This window comes from Labrus bergylta, chromosome 12, assembly GCF_963930695.1.
Source record: "Labrus bergylta chromosome 12, fLabBer1.1, whole genome shotgun sequence".
Taxonomy (NCBI): domain Eukaryota; kingdom Metazoa; phylum Chordata; class Actinopteri; order Labriformes; family Labridae; genus Labrus; species Labrus bergylta.
Window position 1 is genome coordinate 14,945,884 of NC_089206.1, and position 14,164 is coordinate 14,960,047.

Sequence of the window (14,164 nt, forward strand, 5' to 3'; positions counted from 1 at the left end):
TATTGTGGTTAAAGACGTTGAAAGTATTTTCAACGTATTTTCTGTACTTACACTGACAAATGACCTGAAACACAGCTTTCACTGCTATGTGCATGCACACACACACACACACACACACAGTTAATAGAGGTCACATCAAAAACACGTGTCACATTGCAGGGAACATATATCTGGAAGTCTTCCAGACAGCAACAGGATGTCCGTGTCTGCTTGACAATGAAGTATCCAAACTCTTAATGCCCCGCCAGCTTCACCTGATACCTCTCTCTCTCTGTCTGTGCTCAGCTCAACACCTTGTCTCAGGCGGATAAAGCTTCTGTAAGCCTTATGGATTCAGTAAGTATCAGAAGCAATTAATTGCAGGGGAACTCATTTTATTAATCATGAGCTCTTTTCACATAATTATGCACTCCTGAGAATTTATGAAAGATTTCATGTAAATTGTTGGATGGGAGAGAGGGAGGGCGGGTCTGAGGAGGCAAGACATGTAAAAGGAAAGACGGACAGAGGAAGAGAGTCTGTTATAGAACGCTTTAATGAGAGGTGTTCTGTCTTTATATCAGTTCTACCTTTAGTTCAATACAATCACAATATAAACAAAAGAACAGAGATGGACACACTCGCCAAAATCTGTCTCTAATTCACATAGAACTGAATGTGACCATAATTTCGAGTCATCAGGACTGCTGGTTTATCTTCATAACTCAGGCTCAGGATGAAATCAGGCAGTGGGTTAAACTTCATGGGTTTTTGATGACACACACTTAACAATCCTAACTTTTTGTTTTGCAAGAAATGTCTCATTAGCAATGCAGATTAAGAATCTCAGTCAACTTTAGAGCTGAATCTCATTGTGTGTCACATCACAACTGTCGTGTTATTATTATTCAGGGTTGGGAACAATAACACAAAGTCGGTGATTCCTACAAGTAAGACTCCAAATGCTGCTGAAGAGAGCAGCTGACTTTTAGTAGATAAATCTTGCTCCCAAAATTGTTCCCTTACTTTTCATGTGAAAGCAGTTGCATTTCTCTGATAACCTGGTATCAGACATCCTAAACAGAGTATGCATGACCTAGATCACCGTATATAGGAAACGAGGGACATCCAAGGGCAAAGAGTGAAAACAGAGCTGCTGATGAAAAGAGAGAAAGGAGGGATGAATTACACTTTAGAGGAGATGAGAGCAGAGTTCACATGCTACCCGGTGTCTGCTCATCAGCTCTCAGCTGCAAAGACTTGGTTACAGTGTGTAAATGGGTCACGGTCATTGGTGGAGCAGGGGAAATGTGTGCTCATGCTTCAGACCTGATTAGTCTTATTTAAGCACTAATTGAAGGTTTTTAAAATAACTACAGCTCTGTGTTATTTACTTCAAGGCTCTTTGGAGAGAAAACACATTTTGTTTACTGGGGAATTATCACCATATTCAACCCTCAGCGATGTAGACCTATTGATAGGGAAGTAGGCGATAGGAGTCTTAAAGTGTCGTCTTGTTGTGTTGTGTGCCAAAACTGAAGGAGTAATAATAGTCATGTCTAAAAAACAGAATTTCTATCGTATTCCAGCTGACACTTGTCAACAACATGTAACATAACATAGCTTACATAACAAGCATATTAATATCCAAATGAAATGATTTAATCGAGGTAAAACCATAACAGTTCTGTCAGAGTTTCCAAGGTAATATAAGGTTTCTGGGGAGTGTATTGTATTTAAGTATCAACTTGGAACATTACATTAATCCCATAATTGTGTTGAAATCTTTAGTTTTATATTTCATGTTTGGCCTTCTTGTGAGGTTTATGAAGTCTGTTCAGTTCAGGTGTTAAAGCAGTAAACATCATTCTCTCATGAGTCTCTCATCTTTTACATTTAGACATATTTTATGTCATGTCTTTCTCTTCGTACCAAATAATGAAGATTAGAACTGACAAGAGTGTCAATAAGTATCAGAATCTATAACAGTTTCGATATTATCTTAACAATACAATAATTGTGATTCCTCTAAAAGGTAAAAAGGACTAATAGATTTAAAGAATACTTTCATACTTTTGTTTATTTGCAGATTTAATTTTTGTACCTGACAAAAAAATATTGGGTTGTTTACAAACCTTATCCTAAAAGACTTACCAACGTTAGTATATTTACAAGAATCATTGAATTTGTACAGAAAAGGAAAAAAATATGTTTCCTTTGAACAAGCTTGTAAGGATGAGGTATTGGGGAAAAAATAACATGTCTGCCCTTTGGCACACACATATAGGCCTATGTCTGTTTGCACACATTGAGACAAAAGCACACCACATATGCGGATCAAACTGATGTTCTAATGTGACGCCACAGCTGTGACTGGTGTAGTGTGAGGCAAAAGTAGGATAAGACTTGTTTGTTCGACATCCTCCCCTGAAAACATATAATAAGACGCACTGTTACATCAACTACTTTTAGAATATCCTTTCTCACAAATGATCTTAAATAGAATTTGAAATTGTGAAAAACTGAAATGGAAAATGTATTCAACTATTAAGATTGGGAATAACAAAAAGACGATATTATTTGAAGCAGTTTGAAGTAATACTTATTCTATTTATAGTCTGTAATACAAAATTATAAAATAATTATTTGCTTAATTTGTTTGTTTATTATTTATTTTTTCTTTGTGCCTTTGTACCTGTTATGTGCAACATTAAGTGTATTCTTCTTGATTTTTCCATTGAAGGCTTGTCTATAACAGAACCTCTACAGGGCTCATCTTAGTAAATACAGTAACTATACCATCTATTCTAAATATGCACCCAGCACCTCCAAACACATACCGCATGTTTAACAAACTGAAAGGCATTTATCCAAAGAAACCAAAGTTCTTTCTAGGCCAAAACACTAAAAGTCCCATTTTTTGTATGTGACAGTAGAAGTGTTATCTTGTGTATGCAGTGTGTGGAGTTGTTCTTGTTAGCATACCTGATGGCTTTCTTGCGACATAGACCCAGACATGTAGAGTGACGTATTCACAGCTACATAACTAATTAAAACTTCCAAACATGTACCGAAAGTGTGAACAAAGATTTTTAGCCCAAAAGTGTTTCCCCAAACTCTCACTTATAATACCTACTTCTTCAGTTTAGTTTACCTTTTTCATTATTATCCTTGGGCTCTTTGTTCAGATGAACAATGATTACATTATTCACTTTTTGAAAAGGTGTACAGGTGGGAATTCTTAGTTTAAAGTCAGAATGTTGCCTTTTTTCTCTATATATTGAGTCTTCTATGTCAGAATCCTATTTTTTTTTAAGAATGCTGATTTGAATCTCAGAATCATTTTTACAGAAACACTGTACTTTTTTATATTACATTGTCAACCTCGATTTAATTTGATATTACCTGATAGGTGCATTAGAACTGATATGTAAGAATGGTAAATGAACTTGAGCTAGTTTTTTTCTAAGTTCTCAAAGCGCTTATAACACGGCAGGTCACATTGACCACATTCACATTCCTAATGGCAGAGGCTGCTATGTAGTGTCCATCAGTATTAACAAATATTAATCATACATGTTCACAGGCGAGATATTGGGGGATCGAAATGTGACTGCAGGAGCTTGGGATCAAACCACTACGTACTGGTTGAAAATCCTACAACTGATCGACAGTGCCCCACACACCCCTGGCAATTACTTTAAGTAAGACGTGGAGTCAGAGTGGTCAATGTTCAAAGCCTCCAATGTGGAAGTGGCTGCTAGGAGTTGGTCAAAATACCATCGCTGCCTGTCATGGTGGCAACCTAAGAACCCGCTGGTGGACACCTGGGTGGCGGATGCCGTCAGGCTAAAGAAGGAGGCCTTTCCGGCTTGGTTGTTGAAGGGTTCTCTGGAAGCAGCTGACAGGTAGTTCTGAGGGCTGTGGCTTCAGTGGTTGCGGCTCCAAGGCTTTGGAGAAGGACGTTCGGTTGGCCTTCGCCAGGGTTGCCCCTTGTTACTGATTCTGTTTGTGATTAGAATGCCTCCTGGATGTCTCCCTTTGGAGATTTTTCTGGGATAGACCCAAAGTTAGCTAGAGGGTTTTTAATTCCTGTCTGGCTTTGGAACACCTCAGAATCCCCCAAGAGGAGCCAGAAAATATTACTGAGGAGAGGGAAGTCTGGGTTGACTTATTGCGCTTGCTGCCTCCACGACAGGACCTCGGATAAGAAGATGGATGGATGACTAGTAGCGCTGACGTTAATTTTTTACTTCACATTGGCTTAGCCGAAAATTCAATGTTTACAGCATAGGAAGGGCAGGGGGCTGGTGGTCCTACCTTCAACACCATAGATAAAGGCGTCAGTTCAGTTGATGTATCCTTTTTTTAATCCTTTTTTAATCCTAGAAAATGTAACAGCGCAACTTTGATATGTTTTCAGGAAAGCACTGGGACACAAATAACGTTTCTCATCCATTTAGCTAACTTTACGATTACACTGACACTGCTCAAACTTCCCATCCTGAGAGTGACATAACAGGAAATAGCCACTATGGGAATATGGTCTATTACCTTGGATGCCAAGATGATCTCCTCTTTTCCTATAATGAAGCTCAACTTAAAAAATAAAGGCCAAATGCCTTCTAAAAAAAAGAATTTGCCTCTTGTTTATATTGAGTACAAAATGTTGTTCTTAAAAGAGCTTATATCCACATCCTCACCACTGTGTTGTCCTTAGGCAAACACTTACCCCCCAAATACAGCACTGGAGCATCTGAGACAAATTAATCAGGCTGTGGTTGTTCTTGTAATTATTGTGTGAACTATGAAAGTACCTGTGTGAGCATGGTGTAAAAGGAAACATGTTTTTCTTTTCAAGCAGGGACACAATCATCCTAACTGTGCACTGAAGAAAATTTCCACCTAAAGCACTGATCAGCCTATCATGAGAAAGAAACATCATCATCAGTGTTGGTTAAACCATATGCTTGAACCAACAATTCAGAACAAAACAGTTTTTCATTGGAGCAAGTCATGGGATACATACCAGTGGTCTCATCTGAGAGGGTTCAAGACCAATATCTACTAGTCTAAAATAGTTATGTTTAACCTTTCCTTGGAGCCCAAGTTTATTCATGTACATAGTAAGCAAGTAGCAGATACTAAACATCACTAGTTAAGAATAAGGGCGGTGCCAGGGAGGGGCTAGGGGGCGCTGTAGCTACCCCTAGGATAATCATAGCATCCCCCTAGCACCCCCAAGAAATGTATGTGGTTTATTTCATATTTGTAATGTGTGAATACTGAATAATGAATAATGAATAATGAATAATGAATAAATACATGAATTAAAGATTTATATTGTAGACTAAAAACATATAACCAACATAGGTTATCTGGCCAATAGGCGGCATGCATTGAACTTTTGACCTTACTTTGCTCCACTTCCTCCTGTTAGCCAGAGCGCAATTTCACAGACGTTTGAAGAAATACTTAAGTAGAAGCAGTGGGGCATCTCGAACCTGTTACCTGGCACTTCTGGATAAAAACACTGAAAGAACAAGGACCCTGGACAGCGACAAAATAATCGTCCAAATGCTTTTTATTGAATACAATACTGGGTTCATATTGACAGCCACACTGTTTGATATGAGCTTTAATCATCATCATTGTATAATAATGCTCTAGAGAACTGATTTAATCCTGGACCATTGGGGATTACATTCTCAATCCTAATTTGAAGATACTCTCTAAACTGAGCTATAGTTAAAGTCTAATAAGAGCTAGTGATGATTTTAGTTGAGAAATTAGACCAATGGAGGCTACCAATTTGTTTTAATAGTTTTTCCTTATCATCAAGACAGTATTCCTTTATCGAATCCACTGGGCCCTACATTTGGAGAATGGCAGGGGAGGAGTAGTGAAGGATTAGAAACAGAAAACTGTCAATCTGTTGCTGTTTATCGCTCGGCTGGATCACATGGTCCTGCTGACAGTCTGAGAGAACCAAGGAGGACACTCACACACAAACACATCCATTCATTAAACATGCAAGTGAGTTATGCTCCCTAGTGAAACCTGGTAACATCTGTTTAGGTCTGTTGATTGAGTGGACAGAATTAATCTAAATGATCTCTCGTAGATTCCACAGATTACCTTTCGGCAAGACAGACAAACAAAGTCAGAATGATGGTTGGTTAAATGAGGCCTAAGTTTTCTAGAAATAACGAACCTTCTCAATATTTTTTGACATGTTCTTATCAATATGATGACTCAGGCCAGCTGCTTGTGCTGCTATCGTCAGAGCTGAGGCTGTACTAGTGCTTCGAGCCAAATGCAAACTTGCTTCAAACACGCCAAAGGTAAGCTTTTATAGTGTTTCTCATGTCCAATATTGCAGTTAGGCATTATGTCTTACATTAAATAATTTGCAACAAACCTAAAATGTGGCTTAGGCTATAAATTGAAATTTAAACTGCACAACAGGAAAAGTGAAGCGCACTCAGTGATCCTTCAACTCTAATGATATCTACCAAAATATCTTCCAAATTTCTTGAGATATTTTGGTCTCAATAAACAATGTGGTGAACCAATTGAACTCGGTGAAATTCCCCTCCAGCTTCTCGAAGAGACAATTGTGTAACGGATAAACCAAAATTGTCAGGAAAGAGAGGAGAGGAGATTAAATTTGCCTGTTTTTTTATTTTTTATTATTTAATTCAGAGAATCTGCTCTTTTTCTGCAAATCCTGATTGTATGAGCCCCCACATGTTTCCGCTGTGCAGACACCACTCTGTGTGTCTCCTCTCTGTTATTACAAAGCCAGCTGGTTGCCGGCTGACTGGCTGGATCAGTGGCTGGTGTAGGACAGCAGCAGATGTGTTTGTTATCCGTATGATCCATCCACCCCCGTTATATAAGAGGATCTGACCGCAGGTAACAGGCCATCTGCATGAAAGAGTACGTGGAGATCAAATGGTGTATTCAAGCTCTGTGATAACACATGCTAGTATCCGGGCAGGAGTGTGAAAGGTGGATAAGCACAAGTGAGTGTATTGTAAGTGGTGCACCTTTGGGATTAAAACACAAACCATGCCCTGTAGTGTCAGGAGTTCATGCTGGAGACCTGTGTTGTTGTAGGCAATCTGTGTACTGTCTGTGATTCACACGCTTTAATACACTTACAGCACATCCTGTTTTATCGATGAAAATGTTATCTAGATGACAGCTACACACACTAATGCAGAGAATACAAAATCTATATTCCCTCTTATCAGTTAACAACATTTTCATAACCGAAGTGACACTTCTGATTGAAGAGCTCATCATCATTTTTGTATCAATTTAAACGGTTTATTATTGTATTGTAGGAGTATATTTCAATAAGTGGATACAGCATATATTTTTGCAGAAGGTATAGGTTAAAAAATTTAACTTTTTGATTGAAGCTGTAAAACATCTGTATTTATCTTGACAGCAAATGAGAAGATTCACTGCACAAAAGAGGCTGAGGATAGTTTTGTATATTTATGATCTTGTGCATAATTATGTGCAATTATTGAGGTAATGTTTTTTCTACTTTAAAATAACTCTACCCTAGGTAGGGAGTAGAGAGGAAGGACACTCCCTCCCTGCCATCTCCTATACCCCTCTTTAGATATGTAGTAAGTACTCTTATATTAACTATTCATTTGTTTTTCTGGTTTTTATGAGCATAATCCGACATGTATTTTATGATTTTCTTTATATGGTGTCACTAATTAGTTAATGTTCGTTTCCTTTTTTTGACAGAAAATTAGACCAGGAGGAAGAAAGACACTCCCTCTTCCCCTCTCACTACCTTCCCTCACTTTCCCCTTTATTTAGGGATACATTGTTATCTTTTAAGGATGTGTTGGTGTGTAGAAATAAAATTATATTATATGAAATGTAATATTTGATGATTTCTAGTTGTATGCAAGAACTTCTGGCATGGAGAAATGACTGTATAGGGAAACTTAGAAAGCTGCTGCTGATTGGATTGAGTGCAGCTGCCCTGTTTAAAAACACCTGTGCATTCACAAACCTGATGAAGCCATGCGGAAACGTGCTGTTTGTTTGAGTATGTTATTAAATAAAAATAAATAATTCAACCCTCTTGTGTGTGGTGAATCAAGATGATGTTTTCTTCCATCACATTGCTTCACCAAGATATAAGGACTGACAGTGCTGTGCACAGGGCATCCACTTTATACATTCTCTTTAGACCCCTGTTAAGTTTAAAGATCAGGTAGACTTTTTATATCATCGCGCGTTAGTGTGCCAGAGAACCCAGTTGTACTGTGCTCCACCCTTGCGATCAGTGCTCCCTCTTGTGGCTGCTATAAGAATTGGCATTTCAGATGCCCGAACAATTATTGAACACATCCTGAAGACAGTTGACACAGTGCTAATATAGAAATAAAAACAGAATGGACACTTTTAATAAGGGACTGTGATCATTATTGTGTGGAGAAGATACTAAATCTTGTATTTAATAATAAAGAGGAAAACGATTTTTTTAGACCTTCACTTAAAATTTGAAAAAACAAGAATGTCATTCTACCCAGTAGGCTTATATCAAAAAAGTACAAAAAAGTTGGTGCTAAAAACTCTCAAATTGAAACTATATATCCAAGCAAAAGCCTGAAGGCATTCACACTTAATTTAATAGAAATGAAAATGCATTGTACAAACAAATAAGAGGAGCCAATTTTATTAATTAACATTAACAAAGTACAGCAAGACAAAGTGCCAAAAGTGCTTTCATGTTTTGTTACAATATGGAGCTAAAGGACATTTAAAGATTTTACAAACATCAAAAGCATCAGTAGATTTACACAGTAGACTTGATATTTTATAATATTTGTAAGACTTTCCAGCCAATCTGGACGAGGAAATAAAGAAATGCCAGAGGCCACTGAATCTACACGTCAAATCAATGAACATAAGTAGTGAAAGATGCTGTGAAATGGACTAGGACTGAAAGAGTGCAGTGTTCACACAGCACATCACAGGACCGGACGTCACCGCTCCTGTGGAAATTAAATTAGAGACACCCCAGTTCATCGCCCTGAAGCTAAACCATTACCTTGAATTTCAGTGTTTTTGGCAGCAATGTTCCACTAACACTTAAGATGACTAAGAAACTTAAAAACAATAATAAACTATGGCTGTCTTGGAAGGTCCTAAGTTGTTTTTTTCACATATGATAAGCCACATCAATCCAAACAAGCAGATCTCCTGACAACCACAAAATATTTGTATGTTTTCGCATACTGCAGGAATATAAATAGCTTTTTATAAGTCCATAATGTCATTCATTTATTCCACATTTAAACAAATATGTGATTTTCTTTTTTCATATGTGATATGGCTTGTTAATTTCATGTCTGTTTGGCAAGCTTCGTGTACGATTTTTACACTGCCATTGTTCGCTTCTAGCTCTGTATACAAGCTGTTATCTGTAAAGAGGCTTTATGTAAGGTTTGTCTTTGCCGTCTATGCTAGGTTTTCTTCTGGCACTAATCAGACTGGATATTTTCATCAATCAATTTAATTTGATCAGTCAATTTTATTTGTATTGTGCAAGTTCAGAACAGATGCTATCTCAAAGCACTTTACAAAAAGAGCATGTCTCGACCATAGTCTTTGTAAAATTATTATGATATTTGCATTATTTTTTTCTTCCACTCCTTGTGCTAATCTACTTTCATACATTAAAAGTCACATATCATCCTTCTTTTCAATGAGTTTAAATAAGTCTCAGAGGTCCTTGTCTGAGAAGTTTCTGAGAAGTTTCTTGCTAAAAATCCACTTCAATCCTGTATTTTAAAATGTCTATAAACCCTCTATTTCAGCCCTGCTCAGAACAGGCTGTTTCTGTGTCTGTAGCTTTAAATGCAAATGAGCTGTGTCTGACCACACCCCCTCTCTGGAAGGGCTTGGGTGACTCAGGCTTTTTTGCAACATGCCCGATTGTTAACAGTGAGAAGGCAGACTCAGAGGGCAGAACAAACACCTAGCTGTGGGAGTATCACCCACCTGGGGGAGGGGTTACTGCCCTGTATGATGTCACAAAGTGAAAACCTCCAAATGGCCTGTTTGAGCACAAATTTTCTGAAAAGCGGAGCAGGCAAAAGATGGAGAGGGACTTTTCTCATAAATGGAGGGGGGGGGGGGGTTGTACACAAATAAGAACACATATTAATGTTAGAAAAACATGGTAAAGTGTATTATGCATAATGTGACCTTTAACCTTAAACCTAGGTGAAGATCCAATTTTTTCCACACTTTTGGCCAAACATCAAAACACTGCTCTGATCTGACACCCTGAAGCGATTCCTGTTGCAACTTAGCCCTGCACTCTGATACAGGTTTACAATGAAGAATTCAAAAGATATACATATTAACCAAACAAGATTTTTTTAAAGCCACTGCCTTCAACTTTTCATTGCTGTTATGTGAACAGCTGAACAAAACCCACACTGGTTACATATCTTTCTGTTTTCCAAAGTTTAGAGGCTCTCTATACATACTCTGTATTCTTGTATTCCAGTGAAGACGTGATGAACTTTCAAAGTAAATTCCCATGTTTGTCACCTTCTGAATGGAGAAGAGGATGCAGAAGAGGGAAACCATTAGTCAGGCGTAGCATGGTTCTTTCCTGATCGTGCCTCATAACCGGCTTGATTTTTCAGCCACCGAAACAATAGGATGGTTGGTATTATCCTAAATCACAGGGATAAGTCGATTTCAGTTGAATGCAATCAAGTCCGGTCAGTTATGAGATGACAATTTACAAAGAGAAAGAAAAAATGTCAACAACTGATACCAAAAAAAGAGCTTATCAGGTCGGACTACTAGGGTCAAGTTCAAAGTTCATTATTTACAGAGGGGTTGAGGTAGAGAATGTTATAAAAATCAAAATGCTCCAGTAAAGTGCAAAAACATTGATTTTGTACACACGGTATAGAGTACAGTACTGTAACTCTCAAGAAATTATGACATTAAGGATGCAGTCTTACCGGTCTTCTATGTTCTTCTTGAGCGTATTGACAACTATTTCATAGAAGAACATTGTAAAGTGTCTCAGAGCATGCCAGAGCCAGTACAAAAACTCAGGCGCCTGTCTGAACAACAGCTCCAACCTGACAGAGAGAATCAAGACTCCGTTATTGTTCACAATACATTTCTCTTTTGTAAACAGATGTTGTTGTTTTTTAGTATAAGGATGTAAATCAACAAACACTACAACCGTAACATAACCATGATATACAATGTGATTTGACTCAGTCTGAGATAGTCATCATGTTGTGTTCTAGGTGTATTCATTACCTCGTTCTGCTCTGGAGTATGGCATAAAATGAAACCATGAGAGGTAGGAGCAGGTGGGATAAGATTCTCGCAGGAAGTCCAAACATGCTCAGATAGGTCACCATGTTGCTCAGCACAACTGAAATATAAATACAGACTACAGCAATTCTACCAAATACTTGTGTAAACATCTTTTTCTTTTGTGGGGAGGAAAGGAAGAAGGCATACTGTAAGTGTATACTGTGACATAGAAGCACATTTACGACACGTAGTACAGTCATTGCTTAAACTGATTGCTAGATCTATATCTACACATAATTTGAAAGACTTTGTGTGACAGACTTACCATGCTTCGAAATATCATAACGTTCAGCAGGTTTTTTAATTGGCTGATTTTGGGTTGATTCAGGCTCAGTAGGGCTGCCATTTGTAAGTCCAGTGTCTGTATAAGTGGTCAGTGTAATGGTCTCTTTTTCCTCCTTCACCTCCTCGTCTTGCTCCATGTTGTCATCCTGGTCCTTCTGGTCCTCCCCCTTTTTATCTTGGTTGTAGTAAAGTGGCCCATTTTGCGAAACTGTGTTTGAAATCGAATGATTGGCAAGATCTGCATGTGAGGAGGAGAAGACATGAAAGAAAAATGGATGAACATCTAGATTTTTTTCTCGAGCTCGTGATATGTTTTCTTGCAGACCCAGATTAACCCACTGTTGTTGAGAAGGTAGTTGAATGCATCTCTGTAACCGCTGTGAAAAGCTTCATCCAGAGTCTAAAGAGAGAGAAAAAACATTATGTAACATTATGCTGTAGGCAAGTGACCTTAATTTACACTGATTCATTCACAAGTGTATAGTAAACAGTCAATTTTTCTATACTCATTATACCATTTTTACCAGGTAGATTATATGAAAAATGTTAAGTGAGGAGCAGGTCTATTACTGATTACATGTAGCATTTTACTATCCAACATAAAACTTTCAAATTATATTCAAAAGAAAGTAAAAGTAGCTTCTGATTGTGTTTTATTGAGTCACAACCATTTTCAAAAATAAATCCAAATTCCTTTACCGCATTTCTCATAACTTAAAAAAGTAAGCTACGGGATTCATTTTGACCAACCTAGGCAGTAGCAAACATAGCACACATACAGACTAAAAACAAAAGTCAAAGGGAGAAGAGGTCTGACCTCTAAGGCCATGGGATACAGAGCATTGAGAATCCTGAAGCTGTTCGCCATGTTTCCCTTCAAGGTGGTTCCACTCACGACCATGTCCCACATGGACGGAGCATCCGAGGGACAGATGTCCACATCTCCAGAGAATGGACACACCGTCAAGATTGAGTTGTAGGTTACAGGCAAAGTGGGCTGCATGCTCCTGAAACCTCCATCCACGTAATGCTGTGAGATAAGATCACATATTTAATCAAACAGACTGGGTTATGTGCCCAAGTTTATATTGTGAATAGACAACCAAATACCCACTACTCCTTTGTAGGACGGAGGCAGCAGACCACAGTATCCGGGCACAAAGCAGCTGCAGAGCAAAGCCTGAGGACATAGTGGGAATAAATGTCAATTTAACACGCAGGACAACATTTCTTATAAACATTAGGATTTGAACTCACCTGAACCACATCCTCTTTGGAATGGAACTCCGAAATGATGGTGAGTTTGCCGTCAGTCAGACGGGTCATGGCCACAGCGAGACGCCCATTAGCCAGTATGTGCGCATCAGAAGTGAGATATTTGTTCAAAACACTCTCTAACCATTTTAAAACATTGATTGAGGGGTTCAGTGGTCCAAATGTAAAAGACTTCATCTGTTTGGCAAAGTTCAGCACTTCTTCCCGAATAGTAACTGCAGAATAAAAAACAAATTGAGTCAGAAAAAAGTGTAATCCCATTCTAGTAGGTACAAACAACTGTCACTTACCTGGGTTCATTTCACAGACAACAGCAGCAGCTACTAGAGAGCCAGCCGAGGCTCCTAGGACACAAGGTGCTGTACGAAGGATCCAGGGTGCATAGTTATGAAAGCACTGGGTGACCCCTAACTGGTAGGTGGACAGGAATCCAGATCCAGAGAAGGAGATGGAAGGAGGACTTTCTAGACAATGACAACTGGAAATCCCTGGAGCCATTGTGAAAGTGTCAAACGCTCCTCTCCGTCTTTAGTAAGCAGCCGTGGTTCAAGCAGGCTGAGAGGAGTTATGAAGTGGACGTTTCATGAAGAGTGTTATTTAACTAGTGTCAATTAGACATGCCATATTGGCCATGCCCATGTGACATAGCTTATGCGCTCTAAATGACTTTTTCTTTTGCCCTATTCCAAAAAGCTTACGTGATTTTCAGTTTTGTTGGCACCGGCTGTCTTCCATGTGACACTCCTAAATAAACAAGAAGACCCAGAATTTCATGAAGCTGAACAAATTAATCCAAAGTGTAAATCCACAAAAGTATACACCAATAAAAGCAAACTTAAAAAGGCTTTTCTCAGATGGTCTAAGCTCCAAGAAGTGTTTTGTCAGGATTTAAAAGTAACAATTCAGGGAATTCAAGGTAAACACTCTGGTTATAAAATTACACAAACACACAGATCTTTGAATTGTAATGCTGACACTTGCAAAAATGTTTGACTGCATCTTTTGTTAAACTTTCATATTGTTATGTTAGAGTTTGTCCCTCAAACTAGCCGAGGAAAGAAACATCTTCACTCTGACTAGTTTAATATAAAATATACCTAAAACAAGTTTAGGCTTCTTTGGGATATTTCTCTTGGAAATGTCCAAAACAGACTAACAAACATGTGGCCTGCTCTTCCACAGAAATATATCGGGTTTTTTTATCAAGCTAGTTTCTTTATACCTTTTT

At 38.3% G+C, this 14,164-nt stretch overlaps 1 protein-coding gene across 1 annotated transcript; it reads right to left on the reverse strand.

Moving 5' to 3' along the window:
- Nucleotides 1-8,644: 8,644 nt before the first annotated feature.
- pnpla1 (patatin-like phospholipase domain containing 1) lies at nucleotides 8,645-13,485 on the reverse strand. The gene is made up of 9 exons (XM_065961312.1): nucleotides 13,227-13,485; nucleotides 12,919-13,151; nucleotides 12,776-12,841; nucleotides 12,479-12,691; nucleotides 12,001-12,061; nucleotides 11,642-11,899; nucleotides 11,317-11,434; nucleotides 11,007-11,129; nucleotides 8,645-10,710 (listed from the first exon to the last, which is right to left on the reverse strand). The coding sequence occupies exons 1-9, from the start codon at nucleotides 13,432-13,434 to the stop codon at nucleotides 10,620-10,622; spliced, it is 1,371 nt and encodes a 456-aa protein (XP_065817384.1). The 5' UTR covers nucleotides 13,435-13,485; the 3' UTR covers nucleotides 8,645-10,619.
- Between the last annotated feature and the right edge of the window lie 679 nt (nucleotides 13,486-14,164).

What these genes read in the sequence shown, in the direction of transcription:
- pnpla1 (XM_065961312.1), bottom strand. Translation starts at nt 13,434, where the DNA reads ATGGCTCCAGGGATTTCCAGTTGTCATTGTCTAGAAAGTCCTCCTTCC. An exon ending in TGTCTGTGAAATGAACCCAG is followed by an intron (nt 13,152 to 13,226) that starts GTAAGTGACAGT and finishes TTTATTCTGCAG; the next exon opens with TTACTATTCGGGAAGAAGTG. An exon ending in TGTATCCCATGGCCTTAGAG is followed by an intron (nt 12,062 to 12,478) that starts GTCAGACCTCTT and finishes CTCTCTCTTTAG; the next exon opens with ACTCTGGATGAAGCTTTTCA.